Raw genomic sequence first — 21,655 nt, forward strand, 5'->3', positions numbered from 1 at the left:
AGTGACTGGCTTTGTACTGCTACTCATCTGAATATGAAAGGAGTGTCTACTCTGGTGTTTCTGGAGGCAGGTCCAGTTAAACTTCCCCTGAGTGCTCTTGCCCAGCCTCTTAATGTCATAATATTCTGACCCACGCCCACGTCGATATACTCCAAATCTTTTTAAGCCTGATGGTTTGTATCGACTCAACAGATCAGTGATCCTTGATTCATCGTATGTTGTTTTTGTGCTTTGTTAAGATAATATTCTGTTGTCGAACTTTTCATTTCAAGCACACTTTAATCTCTAGCCCGACTCATTTCTCTTTTTGATCCACTGCAGCTCTCCCAATAGCACAGTTCCTAAGAGCCAATGAGGCGTTTTCCACATACTTGCGCACCAAAACCGGCCTTTCGTCTGAGACTGTGGAAAAGCTGCTGACGACTAAACTCAATTTTAAGGTGAAATCGATTTTTTTGGGGGGGAGGGGGGGGTCCACCAAGATGGCAGCTACTTGTCACGTTGCTAATGTCATGGATAGTTATTTGACGCCTATTTTTATTCTTTCATCTAGCCATCATTGGCAGGACCGGAGCTGCAGCTAAAGAATGTGTTATGCGATAAAGACAAATTAAAACAGTTTCTGATTATGGACGAAGGGGAGGACGTGAGTGAGCTGCAAGGGCAGCTGTGTGCGTTGCCTGATGACATCGTTCAGGAGGCTCATCGCCTCTTTCTCTCAGAGCTGGACACAGCCAAGCTCGTGGCAAATTTCAAGGTGTGAAAAAATTGAATATAAAGCTCAAATGATTAATTTTAGTACATTGCTAAATAAAACACCATATATAAGATAGGTATTGTTTTCTCTCTAGTCTATCAACCCTGTGGACCTGGTGGCCCTCTACCAAGCAATCACTTTAGTTTCCCAGCAGTTTGCGGACATCATGGTTTATGTAAGAGCCCATGACAACATAATTGCACAGGAATTATCCCCCCCCCCCACACACACACATATCAAATAATCTCTTTCCTTCCCTTTTTGTTGCTTTGGCACCCCTCCCATCCCACTTCTCTAACTCCCCTCAGTTCTCGCCCCACTCCAGTTTCTCTGATATGAGTAAGGAACTCGGCCCGTTGTCTTCAGAAAATGTTGCTACACCCATGCAGCGTTTCCAGGCATTCTCAAGGATCATGTGCAATCGCTCTGCGATTGGCAACAACCTAACCCCATCATTCAACGGGTATTATGTTAATCAGTCTTTGATGGAGACAAATGACTTTCAAGACATGGACGTCAGCCCCACGAGTCAAACCCGTAAGTAAAACACCCAGTCTGAACCTGAACCGACACATTTTCAGATAATAATAAAACAAGTGTGTTGGTTGTCTTAATTTTGCTCAAACTGACCAAATTTCCCTCCCTTAAAAGCTGCTTTCTGCCAGAGCTTGATTCAAAGTTTAACGACCAGTCCCGTGTCCCATCGCATTTGGCGAACAATTAAACCTTTTGTCAGTGGAAAACTGCTGTACACACCAGACACTCCTGCAGTTCAACAAGTTATGAAAGAGGTTAGACTCATAGTTGTAGACTCACTAAAGTCACGTGTACAATTTGAATATGTATCTAATCAAACTTAATCCAATATTTCCATCAATTGAAGGTGAACAAGACTTTTCAAGACCTGCAGATCTTGAAGGACCTGAATGAGGCTTGGTTGGAGGTGGGGCCAGAAATAAAAAAAAACATGGAGACTAGAGTGGAGGTCCCGCTATTGCAGGTCCGATTCCCCACAGACATACATCTCTTCATGGAAGCTCATGTCTTTTTATTCATGTCAAAACTTTTATGCCAGTTGTAGAAATGTGTGTTCGTGTGTGTGCTTGCACGGTGGGAACAGGGATTGCTCCAGCTGCCAAGTATATCGACACTGGTCAACAAGCGACTGGCAAACACGTCATGGACAGCCGCACAGTTGGCTCATTTCCTGTCCAGTCCTTCATCAGATGCACAGAGGAGGCCTGGAGGAAGTTCAACATGGAGAGACTTGTACAAAAATGTCAATGACACCATCACCTACCTTGCACAAGTCACTGAGGTTTGTAGCTTCCAATGTAGTTTTAATTACTCAACTGAGCAAGTGCACACCTCGAGCTCTCCGCTTGTCTCCCAACAGTGTTTTTTCATAAACAAGATGGAAGGGTTGACGAGTGAAGATCAGCTGGTCGGCAGGGCTTTGGAGCTCGTTGAGGATGGGCAGTTTTGGGCAGGTGTCGTCTTTGACCCACCCAATTCTTCTGCTGCTGAACTGCCATCCAATGTCAACTATAAGATCCGAATGGACATTGATGATGTTACCCGCACTGATAATATCCAAGACAGGTAGTCTAATAATTTATATATGACAACGCTTGTGCCAGTTAAAATGCCACTATAAAGTGAAAATATTTCAGCTAAATGTTTTTAATAATACTTAAGCATGCTGATTGTTTATGGTGTTTTTTTTTCCTCCAGGTTTTGGAAACCTGGTCCGGCAGCTGATCCAATCAACGACATGCGGTACATTCAAGGAGGCTTTGTATATGTTCAGGACCTGGTGGAGAAGGCCGTGTCCCGTATTATGACAAAAGCGCAGCAAAACATTGGCCTCTACTTACAGCAAATGCCATACCCCTGCTTTGTGGATGATATGTAAGTCACGCCATGTCAAAATTCAGGATGATGCAGTTTGAACCCGATTCTACACCTTTTTATTGAGCTGAAAAGGTCACGGATCACAACATTTTGACCGTCTGAGCAGATGCAGTACTTGAGCTGCATCCAAATGATTTTTTTACAGATGCAATGTCGCCCAGTTTTGATTGACACTGTTGGGGTGCTATTGATTCAATACTTCATGTTTATTATTGTGGTTGTCATGCTCAAAAACTGCACTGCATTACACTGAGAGGTATTTAATATTTTGCTTGTGCCGCTACGCTACATGAGTGTCACAAAATGGGAAACGGTCGCCTTGCCGTGTTTCTCTGTCAATCAAAACTGTTTATTTTTAAAGCAATGTAATATTCACGGCAATTTTGTATTAGTGTAAGCAAGTGGTGTAAGTGTTCATATTGTTCAGATTGGTTGGTGTACTTTTTTTTTAAAACTCATACAGGGTTCATTTCTTGTTATTTACCAATTGCATAATTCCATCTGGTTCCCACAGTTTTCTGAGAGTGTTGAATCGCACCTTGCCGCTTTTGCTGACACTAGCCTGGATCTATTCTGTGGCGGTAATCATTAAGGCGGTGGTATACGAGAAGGAAGCCAGGCTCAAAGAAACCATGAAAATCATGGGTCTGAATACAGGAACGCTGTGGCTCAGTTGGTTCATCAGCAGTCTGGTGCCTTTCCTGCTGTCTGCTATACTCCTCATTGGTCTGCTTAAGGCAAGAACTCTTTCTTGTTGTTCGGTGCATCAAATGTATGAGACAAAAATAACACACTAGAATAGAAGGGACTGGCCACAATCTGAAAACCATTATTAAGTCCTCGAAGCAGTGCAATCACTATTCAATGTATTTAATGACTGAATGAAGTGTCACAATACTTCTTTTGCCAATGTATAGTTTGTGTTTTAGAATGAATTTTTGTGTTTTAATGAATCGTGTCCCTTTCCTTGTGTTCAGTGGGGCGAGATCCTGCCATATAGCAACGCGGTTGTCGTATTTCTTTTCCTGATGGCATTTGCCACTGCCACTATCATGCAGTGCTTCCTCATCAGTACTTTCTTCTCCAAGGCCAACATAGCTGCCGCATGTGGGGGGCTCATATACTTTAGCCTCTACCTTCCATACGTACTGTTTGTGGCGTGGCAAGACCGAGCCACCACCACAATTAAAGTTTTTGCCGTAAGTGAAATGTGAACTTTTTTTTTCTCAACTGAAATTAGCATTTGTGCTCAATACATCTTTTAGTGCTACAAAAGAACATTGTGTTTTGGTTAAAAGCTATTTCTACCTACTTTTCTCAGAGCTTTCTGTCTCCTGTGGCTTTTGGGTTCGGCTGTGAGTATTTCTCTCTATATGAGGAGCAAGGCGTTGGGATCCAGTGGTCCAATATGCCGTCCAGTCCGGTGGAGGGCGACTCATACAACTTTGCGACATCTATTGGGATGCTTTGTGTGGATGCCTTCATCTATGCCGTGGCAGCTTGGTACATCGAAATGGTGTTCCCTGGTATGATTGCGTTTTACTTTCTTTGTGGTACATTTTGCAAAGTGCATCTTTTAGTATGCAAAACAATTAATGGTGACGACGAAACATCTTATTGTATTTTCTTTTTAAATTTCCTTCTCTGGGAAGAAACAGAAATAAGACATGTTCATATCCAACTCAAGTGAGTGACTCCAAGGGGGGACATCTTAGTGAAGTGTATCACCAATACAACACAAAAGAATAATATTATATTCATGTATTTCTTACCTACAAAGATGATACAGTACAATGTAATTTTAAAGATTTACGAAAAAAGACATTTATTTCAGACGATATAATGAAAATCTGGGCATCACGATGTATTGCTGATTACAGTGTCTCTTGGTGGAGTTTGCATGTTCTCCCCGTTTTATTTTTTTGGCTATTCTGGATTGCTCCCACAATTCCTTATGTGCATATTAAATAATTTAAATATAAACTAAATTGTCCATAGATGTGTGCATGAAGGGTTATCTGTCACTATTGGCTGGTTATACACTGCCTATTCCCTTAAGTCAGCTCGGATAGGATCCATCTCCTTGTGAATGAGCCCGTAATGGAAAGCAGCAGGGAGTAGTGATGCAGAACGAGGTGTGAGATGTCAGCAAAAAAAGTTCACAAAATGTTCTTATCTCTCTATGCCAGCGATTTATATTGACTGGCAGAATAATTAAATATTTTCACATTAAATGGCAAAAGATGCAATAAAGCTGTGTACCCATCTGTTGCTAATTATGGCTTCCTGTAAAGTAGATCAGCTTTTTCTTCAAGTAAACTGCCCCAAATTTGAACACTGAGTGGCTCGTTTTGTGAGTACGTAGATAGAGATGAGATCATCATTATTGCAGTGTTCTTTCTTGATGTTTTTGTATTTATGTTGGTGGTGATTTTTTTTCTCATGTAAAATTGATGCCTTGGCGCAACAGAGGATGGGAAACCCTCTACAGAGAATGGATGGAAGACTAAATTGTCGAATGTGAATGATGATGTCAATGACCGTGTCCAAATTCGTAGGCTGCGTCCCCTGAAGGCCGCGTTTTCGGCTGCATATTCTGGCCGCATGATATCACTTCAGCCGCAACTTGACCGTAAGGGGTTTCAAGAAAGACAGTTCGTAGGCTGGGTTCTTTGTCGACTGCATAAAACGTGACGAATTTGGACACGGCTGATGTGAATTTGGACACTGTCAAGTTGCGCCGGAAGTGATGTCATGTGGTCTTTGGAGGACCCGGCCTGTGAATTTGGGCACAGCCTATACGTGGCCAGCAAATTATTACACATTTGCCCCGTTCCATATGAGACACTTGTTTTGTTGTTGTTCTGACTAAATCGTCTCATTCAATAATATGAAAACGTGAATAATATCGAAAGACGGTGCCGCTTGCTTTTTGCAAGCCGTTTACTTCAGCCCTTTGAACACGCACAGTGGTTCTTGTTAGAGGTGCCGAACCCAACCAGTTCATATGCACATTTACCGAACCCTTCATTAGTGAAAAATAAAAATATGATTTTTTGCAAATTCAAGACATTAAAAAAAACGCATTAAAAAGTCAACACAATTAATATAAGTATAATATATAAGCAGCCGTTTCAGGGTGTCCCCCGCCTACGGCCCGAAGACAGCTGGGATAGGCTCCAGCACTCCTCTCGACCCTTGTGAGGATAAAGCGGAAATAGACGCTTATTAATTGTGCACAAAATGAACCAAGCAGTGATGGCCAAGCGGGCGTGTCATAACTAAATGACATGTTGAGTCGGGTGTGTCTTAAGCACCATGGCAGAGGCTCTGTTGAACCCCCGAGACTGATTCACCGAACCCAGGTTAAGAACCACTAAACACGCATTGTACACGGTACTCTGACAAAAATTGCTGTGATTTGCGGTGGTATTGTTTGGGCAGTAACTGAGTGGTTGACAATGTGTGTGTCCTTCAGGTGAATATGGCATGCCCCGGCCGTGGTACTTCCTCTTTCATATTAACTACTGGAGGGGAATTCCGCTGGAGGATGGCATTCCAATCCCCACAGCCCCTATGGAGCAGGGTAAAGGTGAGAGGAGAAGCTGCCGCACCTTTTGCCTTTGTTTCCTTCACATATTTTGCCTGCCAGCATGACTGGGGAAACAAATGCACGTGGGAATCGGTAAAGTGACTTCCGGAGCGTTACATTGTTGTTTGTACTTTATTGCATTTGCAGGCCGCTCCACTTTGGAGACCAAAAGTCACTGCGTACTTTATTTCGAATATTGTCATTTTACCATGAGTATAATTTGTTCAGGTAAAAAGTTTATAGTCTGTTCATCGCTATTACTGTATGTGTGTGTAGATCGCATTGAAGTAGACCCAAGTAACCTGGTCCTTGGCGTCAGCATAAGTAACCTGGTGAAAATATACAAGAAAGGAGCCAAGCTGGCGGTCAACCACCTCAACCTGAAGTTCTACGAGGGGCAGATCACCTCATTTCTCGGTCACAATGGAGCGGGAAAAACTACCACCATGTACGAGCAGATTGAGTTATGGATTGTTTCATTTGTGTTTTATCCGATTTAAAGTTGAAGCCATGCGAAAAAAAAACTGTAGCCCTCCCCAAACATTTAAAGGGGCACTTGGACCCGGGATGGTCAATTTTTCACTATCAAGCTCCATTTATGTCATATCTTATTATAATAATATATATTGCGCGTCGTCCCGCACGCGGTCTGTCCTTCCGTCTGTCCCTTTTCAAAACGTACCTACTTCACCGCGCCGCTGCGCGCCGCCACTGCGCTGCTCAGGCAGTGGCTCACTACGATCGCGCGGGCATCTTAGCGAAAAAATGTTGTCTACCCACAAGCATTGCAATGAAATTGTTAGTTATTTAGTAGAGCTAAACATCTCTTTATTTTCGCGATAAGCAATGAAGATGAACAAAAAGTCGAACCAAGCAACAACACTTTTGTGGGCCGAAGGCCCACCTTACCAGCCTTCCGCAGGAACTAGCTGATGAGCCGCCCGGAGGGCGGCGAACCAGGTAGTTTGATCATAAATATGATATCAACTTGCGTTTTCAATGACAGTAATTTTTTTGGGAGAAATCAATAATAAAACGTAAAGACTTTGAAACTGCCTACTGGAAACCAGCAATTTGGCCACTTAGCTTCCCCTTCCACCAGGTCTTTGCCGGAGTCACAGGAGGGACCGGAGACTCTTTGTCCCTTTAAAATCATACATCATACATCGCTAATATCAAAACTGCGGGCTTCGATAGGCCCCTAAATGTATGTAGACATCTCTACTTAGACTCACTTCAACCTCTTAAAATATCAGAAAGCAACTCGCCTTTCTATGGCTGACTCAAAAGCTAATGAAGAAATGAGCAGCTTACGTGCAGTTTATGTCATATCTTGTCTGTTTTCTTGAGTAAGTCACCAAGATAGGGAAACATTTTGCGTTCCGAGAGGCTTTTTGGAAGCTTAATTGTTCAAAATTCAAACCTTCAGCCCATGCAAGTGTCCCTTTAAGTTTACACAATTTGTATCATATCATTGATTTCAATTCACATCCTGTAATTGACTTCATTTTTGAACTGTTGCAGAACCTGTACTAATCACAAAAAAACATGTACACTTCTCTGCCAGATCGATATTGACCGGTCTGTTCCCACCCACCTCGGGCACAGTGTATATTAATGGAATGGACATCCGCTACAACACAGACGCCATCCGAAGGACACTTGGAGTTTGTCCGCAACATAATGTCCTGTTTGATTTGTAAGGATTGTCTTGTGTTACACTTGCTGGCCCTAAAAGTCAATTCAACGGTTCTTTCCACACGAGAGCCAAAATCTCCAAAGCAGAGACAGTCTTTATAAAGGCTGAAATTTTATCATCGTTACGTCATTAATTTAAGTTTCCCAGAGTGTGAGCCACGTAATTTATCAGTCAATTCCTGGATCAAATAAATGCTCCCATTCAGCAGCTTGTTAGAAAACTGCAAGTTGTGCAAAAAGTCCGGAAACATTGAACAGTTGGACATGCACATTCAAAAGTTAAAACATCAAAGTTCTCCTGTTTTGGGATTGTAGTGAATGTGTACTTATGAGTTAAAGGTTTGATTAATCACTAATGTTCATATTGTCTGGCTTTCTGCCACAGTCTAACAGTAGAGGAGCATGTATGGTTTTATGGACGTCTGAAGGGTATGTCTGAAGAAGAAGTGAAGACTCAGCTCGACTCTTGGCTTGAAGAAGTTGGACTTCTTAACAAACGTCATGAACAAACTGAAACGCTCTCTGGTGAGCTCATACAAGTACTGCATGGTAACCAGTGGGGTTTTCGATTGAAAATTGCAAACGTCTACCTGTAATCTCCCTCCCATCGCCACCAGGTGGCATGAAGAGAAAGCTGTCTGTGGCAATAGCATTTATCGGAGGCTCCAAGGTGGTTGTTTTGGATGAACCTACAGCAGGGGTGGACCCGTACTCCCGTCGAAGTATTTGGGACTTGTTGCTGAAATATCGCAAAGGTGACCTGAAATTGTTATAGTTTAAGGTGCATGCTATTTTTTTGCTTTAAAATGTAGTCTGTAGAATAGAAGAAAACAATGGTCCAAAACCTTTTATATTACATCTGAATATTCTCTGCAGAGAGAAAGAGAAAACACTGCCTTAAAAGATCATGCATCAGGATGATGCTCACCAAGCTCACTTTAGGCTCTTTTTTTCCATTTTATCAGCACCCTAACATTTTATTCAATCGGTAGTTGCCTACCTTTAACTAGAAGTGTATAAGTATAAGATTATCAATTCGATTATTTATCAATTATTTAATTTAAATTTGTCTAAAAGCTTGGAATTTCAGCTTCCCAAGAGTAAATGTTACTGGATCTGTAGTCCTCCATGCAAGTGAACTGATTGTCTTTGTGTTGAATCAAAATAAAACAATTGCTTTTACTTTGGTAAACAAACACTTTTACCGGCAGTACTTGACATGTTCTGTGGCTAACCAGTAACTGAGTCAAAATGTATATGTGTTGTCAGTTTGAAATAATGTCATTTTTTCAATAAATAATTTATATTTTTACACAATTTATTGATTAAATCGACAAAATAGACAGATGAATTGGTTATTAAAATTATCATTACCGCTCATCACACTGAACCAACAACTAAACCGCTTATCAGCCAAACCACTTAAATGACGAGACATGACAATGTTGCCGTTGCAAAATTGTAAAAACTAAGAAAACAAGCCAAAAATTACCATGGGCTGTTGAAAGTTTTTTTTTTCTTTCTCGTTTCATTTTTAAATTCAGAACTATATAATAACTGGTTCATTCATTCAAAGATGAATGAATAATAACTGGTAATGTTTGGACATTTTTTTGGATCCATTGTCAGCATCCATAATTGTGTTTTTTTATTTCCTTTTTTCCCCTTTAGACCGAACCATAATCCTCTCCACTCATTACATGGATGAGGCAGAACTACTTGGTGATCGCATTGCCATCATCTCCCATGGAAGGCTGTGCTGCTGCGGATCACCACTTTTTCTTAAATCAAAACTGGGATCTGGCTACTCCCTGACTGTTGTCAAAAAGGTAGCAACAGTACTATCAGTGACAGTGTCCGTGCCACCACACTGCATTTTCTCGCCATTTTAAAAACTAAGTTTCTGAACAAAAAAGAAAGAGAAACATAATTATTTTTCAACATTTTACCTTAAACTCCTGCTAATGTGAAAATAAAGACAAACCAATGCCAATCAAGTTAGGATGTTGTGTTAAAGCATTAAGAAAAATATTTAAAAATACAAATCAAATGATTTGCAAATTGTCCACCTATATTCAGTTAAATATACAAGATATTTAATAGTGTTCAAACTGCTTTTTTTTCAAGTATACAACACCGTAAGCATCTGATCAGTTTAACTTAAATTAAAAAAATTAAATGGAAAAAAAAACAGGTCAGCTTTTACCTACGGTGGCACGTGACCTGTATCACAGAAGTTGTTAGAAATCACACAGCTGTTGCGATCTATCTTTTTTAAATATTATTCTCATTCAAAGTTTGTTTCATGTACAAGTCACCAATGGCACTGGCAAAGAATGGCAATCTGGAGCGCCGGGAGAAGCATTTTAAAATGGTACATTTACGTACGATAGTTTCTGCACTTAACACGCTGCAAAAAGTGGATCCCATGCCTCCGGGTCGTCTCTACTAACGTAGACCGTGATTTCCTTTTCACAAACTTTTCGATCATGTTAGGGGCCATTATGGCTGTCGCATCATGACATGCGTATATGTGTGCTCATGCATGTGCGAATGCGTGCTCATGCATGTGCGAATGCGTGCACATGCGGTAATAGGTCGATTGCGGGAGGTCAGTTGCTTGAAAAGTAGATCTTCAATCACAAAGGGTTGGCCATCACTGCTATATGGTTGTGGCAGTGCACGGTATAGTTTTGACTTGAATTTGTAGATGTAGTTACAAACTGTTAACTGACAATTTTTTTAAATGTCTTCCTGAGCCCATGTGACAATTTGGTTGCGGGTTTTTAATTCAGTGCTGCTTGAGGGATTGAAGATCACGGGCATTTAATATTGGATTTTGGCCTTTCCGCAGATTTTTCCAGATTTGTAGACGATATTATGGACCATTGATGATCTCTAAATTCCTTGCGATTATATGTTACTTGTGTTACTTGTGGGGCATAAAAGAAGAAAGCTTTTATGCCTAATCATGACACATGTTTCCAATTAACCTGTAAAAATCTGAAATGATAAACAGTTCATGATATATCTTTGGAATTGAGTACGACACAATTCTCAGTCTTTGCAGGTTTTCGCAAATCACTTCAAACTTGTATAATGTATTTTCAAACAAATCTCTGAATTCACTCTACAGGCAATTAAAGAAAAATACTGATAAAACCTGTATTTAAAATTCTACCTTGACAAGTATAATCGTGTTCAGAATCCGGTTTTGATTAACACTGAAATTTGAAGATGTTGAAAAAATGTAATGTAACATAATGTGTTTTAGGACAGCAATTTATTACAGACTGGAGGTACACCCAGATCCTGCAATGGAGACACAGGTCTGGCTAATGTGGACAATAGTTCATGTGAGTATTCTCCATGATTCTGACATGACATGAAGTGGTTAAAGACTAGATTTCAGAGGATTTTTTCACGCTCCAGTTTGATTATAATTGTTTTGACATACGGACTGATTGTGATTATAATGATGACCATTTTTTTCATGACTTATGTGCTGATTGACCTCTTTGTGGCAGCCATGGAAGCACTGCTGTCCTTGGCACAACGCCACTTTCCTGATTCCAGACTGGTGGATGAGTCGCAGTGTGAGGCGGTGTTAAATCTACCCCACGAAGCCTCCAAGAACAGCCGCCTGGCTGTCTTTCTGTCTGAACTGGATAAGAATCTAAACCAGATTGGAATTCTCAGCTATGGCCTGTCTGACAGCAAACTGGAGGACGTAAGCATATCTCTGCCCCCACGAAAACACATTTGCGGGCTGTAATATGCATTCCAAACCAACAGATGGTGCTGTTACCCTAACCTCAAAACAGTGTTCCCTCACTTATTGCGGTTAATGGGGACCGGGACCCTGCCGCTATAAGTGAAAAACCGCAGTGGACCATTGGCTCCCCCACTAGGAATTTTTCTGAAAGTGTATGTGTGTACCAGCATGGTTAAAATATGCAACAGTATTTATAGTTTACATATTTGAGGCAAAGACTACAGCAGTACACATATTTACTAAAATCGGTAATTATAAAACCTTATACAGTAATTAACATTCATCAGCATTGCCCTTTAAGAGGGACAAAGAGACTTGTGTTACTCTCACTTTATGCTGCTCTGACAGTGGCGCCGCCGTTAGCCTCCAGCTAGCTGTTGGCCAGCTATACGCGCGCAGCCAAAGTGTTTATGATAAAACAATTCATCTCTATTGATGACGAGGAGGCGGCGAGAGAAGTGCTGCTTTTTTCGAACAAGCCCAATCACCCCCTCTCTTTCTCTCTTGCTCTCTCGCAATCACTTTTCGCTCTAGCACCCCCCTAGCAAGCAATAGCAAACAAAACAATGTGAGACACTGATCAGAGTCCACAGCTGATGAGACACTGATCAGAGGCAACAATGTGGCTCGACACTGATGAAAGTGGCAAGCACCTAATGACACATTGATCGGAGAGTAAACCACGTGACTAGACACAATGGAAGGTGCTGAGCGGTGCTGCGAAGATGCACAGCCAATCATCTCAGAAGATGCACAGCCAACCAGGTCACGGGATCAATCCAATTATGCTGTCATTGGTGAACGTCGCACCGGGAACCAATCATGCATACAGCCATACACAAAACCTCTGTGCCATTCAACATTTTTTTCTGAATACAGTACATTGGGGGAAAACCCCACGATGTAGCGAGGGATCACTGTAACACGATACATCTTGATTTATAGAGCGCTTTCACAACAGCTGCAGGTGCAACAAAGCGCTGTACAGAACATTTAATATAAAGTAATAATAACACAACAGAACACATAAGATAAAAAAACATCGACAATAATAACAATTGTAACAACTATTCCTATGCACGCATTGTTTGAAATGAAAATAGGTTATTTATTTAAACTCCATTATCTGAACCGCATTATCCTTACGAGGGGCATAGGTCTGCTGGAGTCTATGCCAGCTGACTTTGGACCAACTGAACTAGTTACCAGCCAATGGCAGGGCACACAGACAAACAACAGCCTTTCACACTCACAAGCACACCTAGGGATAATTTAGAGTGATCAATCAACCTAGCATGCAGGTTTTTAGAATGTGGGTGAAAACCTTTTTACTTTTTTTCTTTTCTGATGGATATAAAAATGATATATTAGATACAAACACATAACGGGGTAGGACTAGATAAGTTTTATACTTCTTCCTACTCCCTTGAACATAATAACTGTGTTGAATGAAGACTGATTTCTTTCTTTTTACTATTCTATCTACCTTATTTTCTGTCAAATTATTACTGTATATGTTTTATGTTCAATAAACAAACAAACAAACAAACAAACCGGAGACGCTGGAGAAAACCCACGCAGGGACAGGGAGAGAACATGCATACTCCCCACAGGAAGTGTGGCCGGAATGGAACCCCTGACCTCTGCACTGTGAGGTGGACATGCTAACCAGTAGTCCACTGTGTTGCACTTATTTAAACCCTTTTAATGAAATTTGGTTTCAAAGCTTTGATTTCTTACGCCGAGTGAGAAAGAGTACCGTACTATATCAGCATGTGAACAAATGTAATGTCTTTTCCAGATCTTTCTACGAGTGGCGGAGGAAACTGAGGTTAAAGCAGAGCCAGGGTTGCAGGCTGATCTTCCTAAGCATTCGCAAAAGGAGGAAGAGCCCAAGATAGGTGTGTGTGTGTGTGTGTGTGTGTTTGTCTGTCCTAGCATGTCAATGGTACCTCAGACTATTTTCATTTCCTGTACGACTTCAAGGAAGAAATAAAACTTTGTCAGCAAGGTACCCTTCAAATTACAGTAATACAAAATAAATTGCAACTCACTTCAGTTATATGGTATTGTCCAAAAAAAAAGAAATCAGGATTGGCATGGTAATTATCCATCCATTTTGTAGCTTTTGCTGCTCACGGTCGCAGGGACGCAGCCACCTTGGCTGCTGCTCACCAGTCATTCACAGAGCACATATAGAGCCAGACAGCCATTCACACTCACATTCACACTGAATGGGAACTAAACCCACGCTGCCCACGCAGAAATCAGGCGAACAACAATTCACGGAACATAATTATACCCTTCAGCTTCAGGGGTTGTGAGCAGCGTATGTGTGAGAAGAAAGAGCGCAATATCATTGGATGTTTAATTTGTGTTGTCTTTTAGTTGAACAAACACATCATTGCCACAGCATTTCTTTCCTGTCCACGAGCTTGTCTTTCAACTTCACAAGTATTTCAAAACTGAGAAAAATAATGGATTCTCTGTGCCTAACAAGCTCCCACAATGTTTTGTCACAGAGCCTCAGGAGGAAGAGCTGCTGAGTAGGCTTGGCCAAGGTGCCACCTTGACTGGATGGAGCCTGAAATGGCAGCAACTGCGAGCTCTCTTCATCAAACGATGGCTGTATGTTCGCAGAAGTCGTCGAGCCCTCTTTGCTCAGGTGATCACAAAAAGCAGGAGAAAAGTGGGTCACTATGAAGGACCTGCATCCTTCGGAAATGAAGTGTTTTCCTGATGTGTCACCCTTTTTAAGCAACTGGTAAAAGCGTTTTTATTTTGTATAATTTTGAGTACCCTCGAATGTGGGATTGGCGAGCAATAGAATGCAATCAACAGACTTGCTGATGTCACATGCCACCCCAACAGGCCCCTCCTCCGAAAGGCACACACACACTACAATCGTTACATGATTTTATACATGATATGTTTGAAATTGTTTGTGCTCAAATATATTCACACAAATGTGTAGGGGTATATTGTCTCTCTATATTGCAGATTTTTACCTGTTGCACGTGAGTGTGGAATGTATCCCCAACCCCCGCGATAAGTTGGATTCATTGTACTGTAATTTTGTGTGCTATAGATTGTGCTGCCTGCTGTGTTTGTGCTGATGGCCCTGTTTGTGAGTCGCTTTGTACCACCGTTTGGGAAGTACCCAGCCCTGGAGCTCCAGCCTTGCATGTATGGAAAACAGTCCATTTTCTTCAGGTATACTAAATAAATATGTATTCAATTTGGTCTGTCCTTGCTTGCTTACTCTAAATGCACTGAACTTGACTTTATTGGCCAGCCTGTTGGCACTAAGTTGTTGTTACTAAGTTGCTACTTCATACTGTTCTAGAAAGGAGGCTGTTGTGATCAGTACCAGATGAACTGTTCTTTACCTCTATTTTGGGATCATCTTAGTATGGTACCTAAGAAATTTTCACTTCTGTGTGGCTGAAATGGAATGGAAAACCAAGTGTTTTCTGTTGTAATGAACATTTTTTATGTAAGGTGAAAGTATGTGAAGTACATTGTTAACTTTGTGTCCTGCACTGGGTTTCATTTCACTGTGACTCTTGTAGATCTATTTGTGCGGGTGACTGATTAATAAAACAACATTACTAGTCATATTTATCCAGGACTCATTCCATCACCTCCTTAACCACTATAAAAGTCAGCCTGTCATGATGCAAGATTTTATCTTGACACCTTGTTAATTGTCATTCTGACCTGACATATTTATAGCATGGATGCTCCTAAAAATCTACCCATGGAAAAGTTACTGGAAGCCTTGTTGGACCAACCAGGTTTCGATTCCAAATGTATGGAGAACAAGAAAAGCACTGTGTAAGATTCAAACATGTAAAAACATTAAAACACATTTTCATTTAAGCTAAACCTTACTACTGCTCTCTTTGTGTTGGACAAAAATTGCTGCCTTGCCTTATCCGCCAATCCCATGTTCCCGCAGTACCCACCGGCATGAAAATAAACAAGGGCGTGTGTTTAAGCGGCCTCAGGTCCCTGACTCCACCTGGCAAATGTTCAGCACAGTCAACTGGACAAAGGAGAAACCTTCGCCCGACTGTCAGTGCAGCACAGAGGACTCACGCCGGATGCTCCCAGTCTGTCCAGAGGGAGCTGGCGGACTTCCCCCTCCACAGGTTAGTATGATGTCACCATGTCATATCCTCACTGATTTACTGTATTGGCCCGAATATAAGACTTTTTTTTTTTTTGCATTGAAATAAGACTGAAAAAGTGGGGGTCGTCTTATATTCGGGGTCGAGACCCATACCCATACCTATTCACGACACTAGATGGTGCCAGATATCAAGGAAGCGAATGCTGAACTTGACTCCCCAGGCCACAGTGAACCCCTGCCAGAAAAAAAAAAAATAGCGGTAGCACGAAGTAGAAAAATAAAAAATAGTGGTAAGAAGGAAAAGAGAAGAAAATAATAGAAGAGATAACAGAAAATGGAGAAACGTAGTGACAATCTGGAGAAAAGTGGGTCAAAGATCGGCCAGGTTAACCGGCAGCTGAGGAGAAGTTATGATTAATTTACATTTCAAAAACCAGAAGCCATTCATTTATGAATGTAATTGCACCTTAGTTTACATATTTAAATGTTCAGATATTAAGATTTTAATGAGGCAAAATAACACGCTTTTTCTCACAAAAATATTCATCATTTTTTTCAGATGTACTGTAATTATTTTCGGTATAAAAATTAATTTGGTGTTCAAAAAGTCTATTTTCAAACTTGAGTCTTGAAAAAACGGGGGGTCGTCTTATAATCAGGGGCGTCTTATATTCGGGCCAATACGGTACACCGAACTAAAAATTTTGTCCCTTACATATTTCTTAAAATGTTAGAATCATGCATCCATTTAGATTGCCCTTACCTAAGAGATTTTGAGGATAGCTTAATGGATGATTTCTATGCTGCTCACAGCCTTAAAATTATTCTTTCCCTGCTCTGTCCTCTGCATTTTTGATTGTTGATTTAGTTGCTTGGATCTGAATGCAATTTATTAACAAAAATACCTTTGTTGTCAATTTCAGCAACATCTTCATGTATTTTTTTAAGAGCATTGCAGTTCCTCATTGAATGCTTTTGAAATACTGTAATATACTGTATGATCGGTGAGGTCATTATTTCTTGCTTCCCACAGGGGAAATTCAGGTGTTAGAGAACGTTGTTTTTAGAAAAACTAAAACATTAGAGGAAATTGGAATCAAATACTGTACAATAAAAGCCACGAACGATGTTGCAACACCTTTTTTCAAAATTGAAATGGCGTGTGATTTTTGAACAGCATCACCGAATATTGAGGCTTCTCCAATGTCAAATGTTTTCTGATGTCCCTATATTATAATTTCAGGTCACACTGTATCCTGGTGTCATCATGCAAAATCTGACAAGTTATAATATGTCAGATTACCTGGTGAAAACCTACTCACAAATTCTTCGGAAGAGGTACATTTTCTATGGTCTTTAACCTTTTTTCAAATTAAGATCAATGGAAATAGCATTTTACTCTTTCAGAATCATTCATCTTTGGCAACAGTCATCACATTATTGTACTGTATTGTTTCAAATTTTTTTATATACTGAATTTTTGTTTCCATATAAGCTCTGAATCCAGGCTAATTGTGACCCCCCAAAAATAATAAAAATGTTCTCTTACAGAATGAAGTCCAGGAAGTTGGTGAATGAACTGAGGTAAATTCCAAGAAAGGAAACTGTCAGTTTGGTCCAATTTGACACTCAGGAATAAAACACAAGGAGGAGACAGGAGACTCAATTCTGGTACCAGGAGGGAACGAGGAGAAGCGTTCGGTTTCAGTTCTCCACACGTAACCCTAACGATCTCCCCCTTCACCTCATTTATTGGGAAAGCTCCTACATAAGTGTGTCCAACCTAAAGGGTCGGGGCTGTTGAACACACACTGAACTTGTTTGACTATGTGTGTGTATGTGAGTGCAAATTACATACATGTGTGCAATTGTCACAAAAACATCACGCCACAGCTGGTGTTGATGGCTCCATTCACTGTTCACCCTTGCTCACTGTTTAGTCTTAACACTTATCTCTTCCCAACCACGTCCTCGGAAATGTGGTTGCGTCCCTAAACTTCCACACAGTGCACCAAGCATTCTTGATTATAAAAGTGAGTATATAATGGATAAAATGTGAGTACGTAATAAAGAATGTATCTTTATTAAAAGCAGAAGCGATCTTCATTGCGGGCATAGTCAATTAATGATTGCAAGCATAAGCGTTCTTCTTTGCAAGCATAATCAATTTATCATGTCAGGCATAAGCGAATGTATGATGACTAAAAATAATCAATCCAACAGAAACTCACTTTTCCAAGCCCGTTTCATTTCAACCATGTGGAAGTTATTAAAGTCACTGTGTTGCAGGTATGGAGGCTTCTCCCTCGGAAGTGTGAGGCCTTTACCTCAGGACATCAATATCAAAGATTCAGTTACAAAAATCAAAAATGACTTCTCAGTTCCACAGGTATATTATATGCTACTTAATTTTCCCTTCTGTTTGTCTTTTTCAACACTGTGCAATGCAACATGTTTTATTCTTCTCAGAATAGTGCATTGAATAAGTTCTTAAACAAACTGGTTGGGTTTCTGGAACGCCTCGATGCACAAAATAATGTCAAGGTAGCATAATTTATTTTCTCTCTCACCAAACCACAAGCAAGAAAGGGAATTTTCTAATTTATATGTGATTTTTTTTTTTTGTTTCTTTGTTGTCCGACAGCTATGGTTCAATAACAAAGGCTGGCACGCTATGGTGTCATTTGTTAACGTGGTGAACAACGGCTTGCTCAGAGCCGGATTTCAACATGGCCCTCGTAGACCAAGCATCACGGCATATAATCACCCGCTGAACCTCAGCAAGGAGCAGCTTAGCCAAATTGCCCAGTGAGTACTGCATCAGTGACACTTATGCATGACAAATATGGCTAGATGAGATAATGATCTCTGGCATTTTTTCTTTCTTCTCCATGTGATTGGTAGGGATGTACGCGTTGTAAAAGCGAATCGATCAAATCAATTGTTGCAATGGTAATTTGGTATTTCCTCTCTTGTTTTTAGGAGGTCATCTTCAGTGGACATCGTGATTTCTGTCTGTGTGATCTTTGCCATGTCCTTTGTGCCAGCCAGCTTTGTGCTTTTCCTGATTGATGAAAGAGCCAGTAAAGCCAAACACCTGCAGTTGGTCAGCGGCGTCCAGCCAATCCTCTACTGGGTGGCGAACTTCTGCTGGGACATGGTCAGCACAGATATCAGAACTACACCTTGTGTGTTGGGCGTGGGCATTCGTTTAGCATATGAACTAAGATAGGAGAGTGATTTGGAAATTTCATCGCCAAGTTTTAAGCATAATGGAATGTGGGATGAGGACATCATCCATTTGCCATGCACGCAGGCGGAGTTCAAACAAACAAAACTTTGCTTTTATGCTTTTGCCGGCAGCCTCAAAATGATCAGAGCAATCGATGTATTTTCTCTCACTTGGTTTAGATACTAGTTTGCGTCTTTCACCAATTTAATTTTTGCTTTTTGCCTTTTAGTAAAATCACTTATACTTAATTAACTTAATAATCTGTGAAAGAAAATCATGCGATTTAGTCTCAGCTTGTTGGCATTTTGATCATTTGGGCCCATAATCTATGATTAAAAAGAAAAAAAGAAAACAGTTCTTGTCATTAGGAGAAAATATCCATTCATTTTTCTTTTTTTAACCACGCAATTCCACAATGCTCATATTGCAAGACAACCACCAAAATTTTATTTTTTATGAATTTTCTGGGACAAATGTTGAGCATGTTCGTCTCACAGTGCAGAGGTTGCAGGTTTGAATCCTCCTCTGGCCTTTTGTGTGGAGTTTTTTTCTATGTGCATGGGTTTTCTCCGGGTATTTCAGTTTCCTCCCACATTCCAAAAACATGCATTGTTGGTTGACTGAATGCTCTAAATTGGCCTTAGATGTGATTGCGCTGTAGTTGGCAGCCATCTACAGGACCTCTGTTTTTTTGTTGTATTTGTCTTTTGTTTTGTCATATGGTGGTTTTTGTACATCATGTGGACCCGTTGTGAACTGTTTTCAGCGTTTTGGCCATGAGATTAATTTAAGGAAAAGAATCTGTGCTTGATGGTTGCATGCTCTTGGTAGCATGCGTGTACCAACACTGATTTTGATTGGGTGGGGTGGGGTCGCTGCAATAGGGTCAATCTTGTTTTTGTTTGAATGTTGCCATTGCTTCAGCTGAACTACACCATCCCAGCCATTATCGTGGTCCTCATCTTCATCAGTTTCCAGCAAGAAGCGTATGTCTCAGCGACCAACCTGCCAGCTCTCATCCTGCTCCTCCTCTTCTACGGGTATGTATTGGCACAGTTTGTGCACATCTTCAATAAAGCTCAGCACACATGGTGTGAGTCATGTCAATGCTGATATATTTTAAATATTGATATCTTTAAGATACCCATCTTTAATTATATTTGGTCATTATACAAATAAAGGATATCTTATCTTATACAAACAAATGTCATCAATCACTTTAGGTGGTCTGTCACCCCCTTGATGTATCCAGCATCCTTTGTGTTCACCGTTCCCAGCACGGCCTATATTGTTTTGACCTCTGTCAACCTTTTCATTGGAATTAATGGCAGCATTGCAACATTTGTTTTGGAATTGTTTGCAGATGAGGTAAAATCACAAGCCGCTCTTTAATATTGTATTTTTCTGGCAGTCTCTTCTACAACTGTGTTAGAACTGAACTGAGCCTGTGTCTAAAACTTCACACATTATATTTCCAGTTGTAAAATAATTTCTGGACGTTTGTGCCTTTACAGTCTTTAGACAAGCTAAACAAGGTCCTGAAGAAATTGTTACTCATTTTCCCTCATTACTGCTTGGGAAGAGGTCTCATGGACCTGGCTAAGAACCAAGCCATGACTGAGGTCTCTCAGAGACTAGGTATGGCGATCTTCGAATTAAAATACTGTACTTAATTATGTTGAGCTACAGCTGATGCTTATCAAGCAGTCCCAGAGCTTTCATGATATAGTGGTTGTTGTTTTCTTCAGGCATGAATCAGAGCTCGGACCACCCTTTGCAGTGGGACTTTGTTGGGAAGAACCTCTTTGCTATGGCAATACAGGGTGTTGTCTTCTTCATTTTCACCTTAATGCTGCAATACAAATTCTTCATTGGACACATGAGTTTCCGAAACACCCGTCTTTGTCTGTCATGTGTCAGGTATGCTCAGTTTTTAGAGACTGTTCTCTCTGCTGTGTTGACTGATTTTAATGCAAAAAATTGCATTCGATTCCTACTAATGTCACAGTGCACATCTGTCTTAATTGTGAAAATGCTATCAAACTGTGGTGGTTTTGTGTGCTCAGGCCATGGTCGATTGTGTCTGATGACCTTCCTCTTGGCCCCGAAGATGAGGATGTGGCCAGGGAACGAAAGCGGGTCAAAAGAGGCTTCGCTGATTCCGACATCCTCACCATGATTGACTTGACCAAAGTGTGTATTTTATTTTGTCCATGATCTTAAGAAGCAGTTATTCTAAAGTAAAGTGGACTAAGAGTTAAACATATACGCACAGGCCTGTACACGTTTCAGATTTTAGTGCATTTCATCAAATTGTACATTTTTCAGATATACAAAGCTGGAAAGAAACCGGCTGTCAGTCGGCTCTGCCTGGGGATTCCACGTGGCGAGGTGGGAGCGATGTTCAGGCATTTTACTCCAGCCAGCCACAACATTAAGACACCTTGCACACGCAAATTTACTCTGAATAGAAGAGCGAAGATAATACAGTATACCCAGTTTTAATTGACAATATCAGAGTTATTCATTTAACTACATGTGAAAGTCTTTTG

At 40.7% G+C, this 21,655-nt stretch overlaps 1 protein-coding gene across 1 annotated transcript in view; it reads left to right on the forward strand.

The window, feature by feature from the left end:
* abca7 (ATP-binding cassette, sub-family A (ABC1), member 7) overlaps window positions 1-21,655 on the forward strand; it is a 32,807-nt gene that overhangs the window by 4,187 nt on the left and 6,965 nt on the right. The window contains exons 6-42 of the mRNA XM_052074410.1: window positions 322-440; window positions 554-757; window positions 852-932; window positions 1,066-1,294; window positions 1,409-1,548; window positions 1,641-1,757; window positions 1,878-2,075; window positions 2,154-2,359; window positions 2,492-2,668; window positions 3,186-3,408; window positions 3,649-3,870; window positions 3,993-4,197; window positions 6,150-6,263; window positions 6,540-6,711; window positions 7,831-7,962; window positions 8,347-8,486; window positions 8,579-8,716; window positions 9,633-9,790; window positions 11,236-11,317; window positions 11,489-11,691; window positions 13,538-13,637; window positions 14,259-14,401; window positions 14,825-14,949; window positions 15,472-15,573; window positions 15,698-15,890; window positions 17,115-17,209; window positions 17,423-17,455; window positions 18,161-18,260; window positions 18,341-18,415; window positions 18,516-18,679; window positions 18,854-19,031; window positions 20,028-20,143; window positions 20,327-20,471; window positions 20,618-20,741; window positions 20,852-21,023; window positions 21,170-21,296; window positions 21,432-21,494. Coding sequence (XP_051930370.1) covers window positions 322-440; window positions 554-757; window positions 852-932; window positions 1,066-1,294; window positions 1,409-1,548; window positions 1,641-1,757; window positions 1,878-2,075; window positions 2,154-2,359; window positions 2,492-2,668; window positions 3,186-3,408; window positions 3,649-3,870; window positions 3,993-4,197; window positions 6,150-6,263; window positions 6,540-6,711; window positions 7,831-7,962; window positions 8,347-8,486; window positions 8,579-8,716; window positions 9,633-9,790; window positions 11,236-11,317; window positions 11,489-11,691; window positions 13,538-13,637; window positions 14,259-14,401; window positions 14,825-14,949; window positions 15,472-15,573; window positions 15,698-15,890; window positions 17,115-17,209; window positions 17,423-17,455; window positions 18,161-18,260; window positions 18,341-18,415; window positions 18,516-18,679; window positions 18,854-19,031; window positions 20,028-20,143; window positions 20,327-20,471; window positions 20,618-20,741; window positions 20,852-21,023; window positions 21,170-21,296; window positions 21,432-21,494 — 5,315 coding nt within the window. The remainder of the gene's footprint in view (window positions 1-321; window positions 441-553; window positions 758-851; window positions 933-1,065; window positions 1,295-1,408; window positions 1,549-1,640; window positions 1,758-1,877; window positions 2,076-2,153; window positions 2,360-2,491; window positions 2,669-3,185; window positions 3,409-3,648; window positions 3,871-3,992; window positions 4,198-6,149; window positions 6,264-6,539; window positions 6,712-7,830; window positions 7,963-8,346; window positions 8,487-8,578; window positions 8,717-9,632; window positions 9,791-11,235; window positions 11,318-11,488; window positions 11,692-13,537; window positions 13,638-14,258; window positions 14,402-14,824; window positions 14,950-15,471; window positions 15,574-15,697; window positions 15,891-17,114; window positions 17,210-17,422; window positions 17,456-18,160; window positions 18,261-18,340; window positions 18,416-18,515; window positions 18,680-18,853; window positions 19,032-20,027; window positions 20,144-20,326; window positions 20,472-20,617; window positions 20,742-20,851; window positions 21,024-21,169; window positions 21,297-21,431; window positions 21,495-21,655) is intronic.

The sequence above is a fragment of the Hippocampus zosterae genome, chromosome 8 (genome assembly GCF_025434085.1).
Source record: "Hippocampus zosterae strain Florida chromosome 8, ASM2543408v3, whole genome shotgun sequence".
Classification (NCBI taxonomy): Eukaryota; Metazoa; Chordata; class Actinopteri; order Syngnathiformes; family Syngnathidae; genus Hippocampus; species Hippocampus zosterae.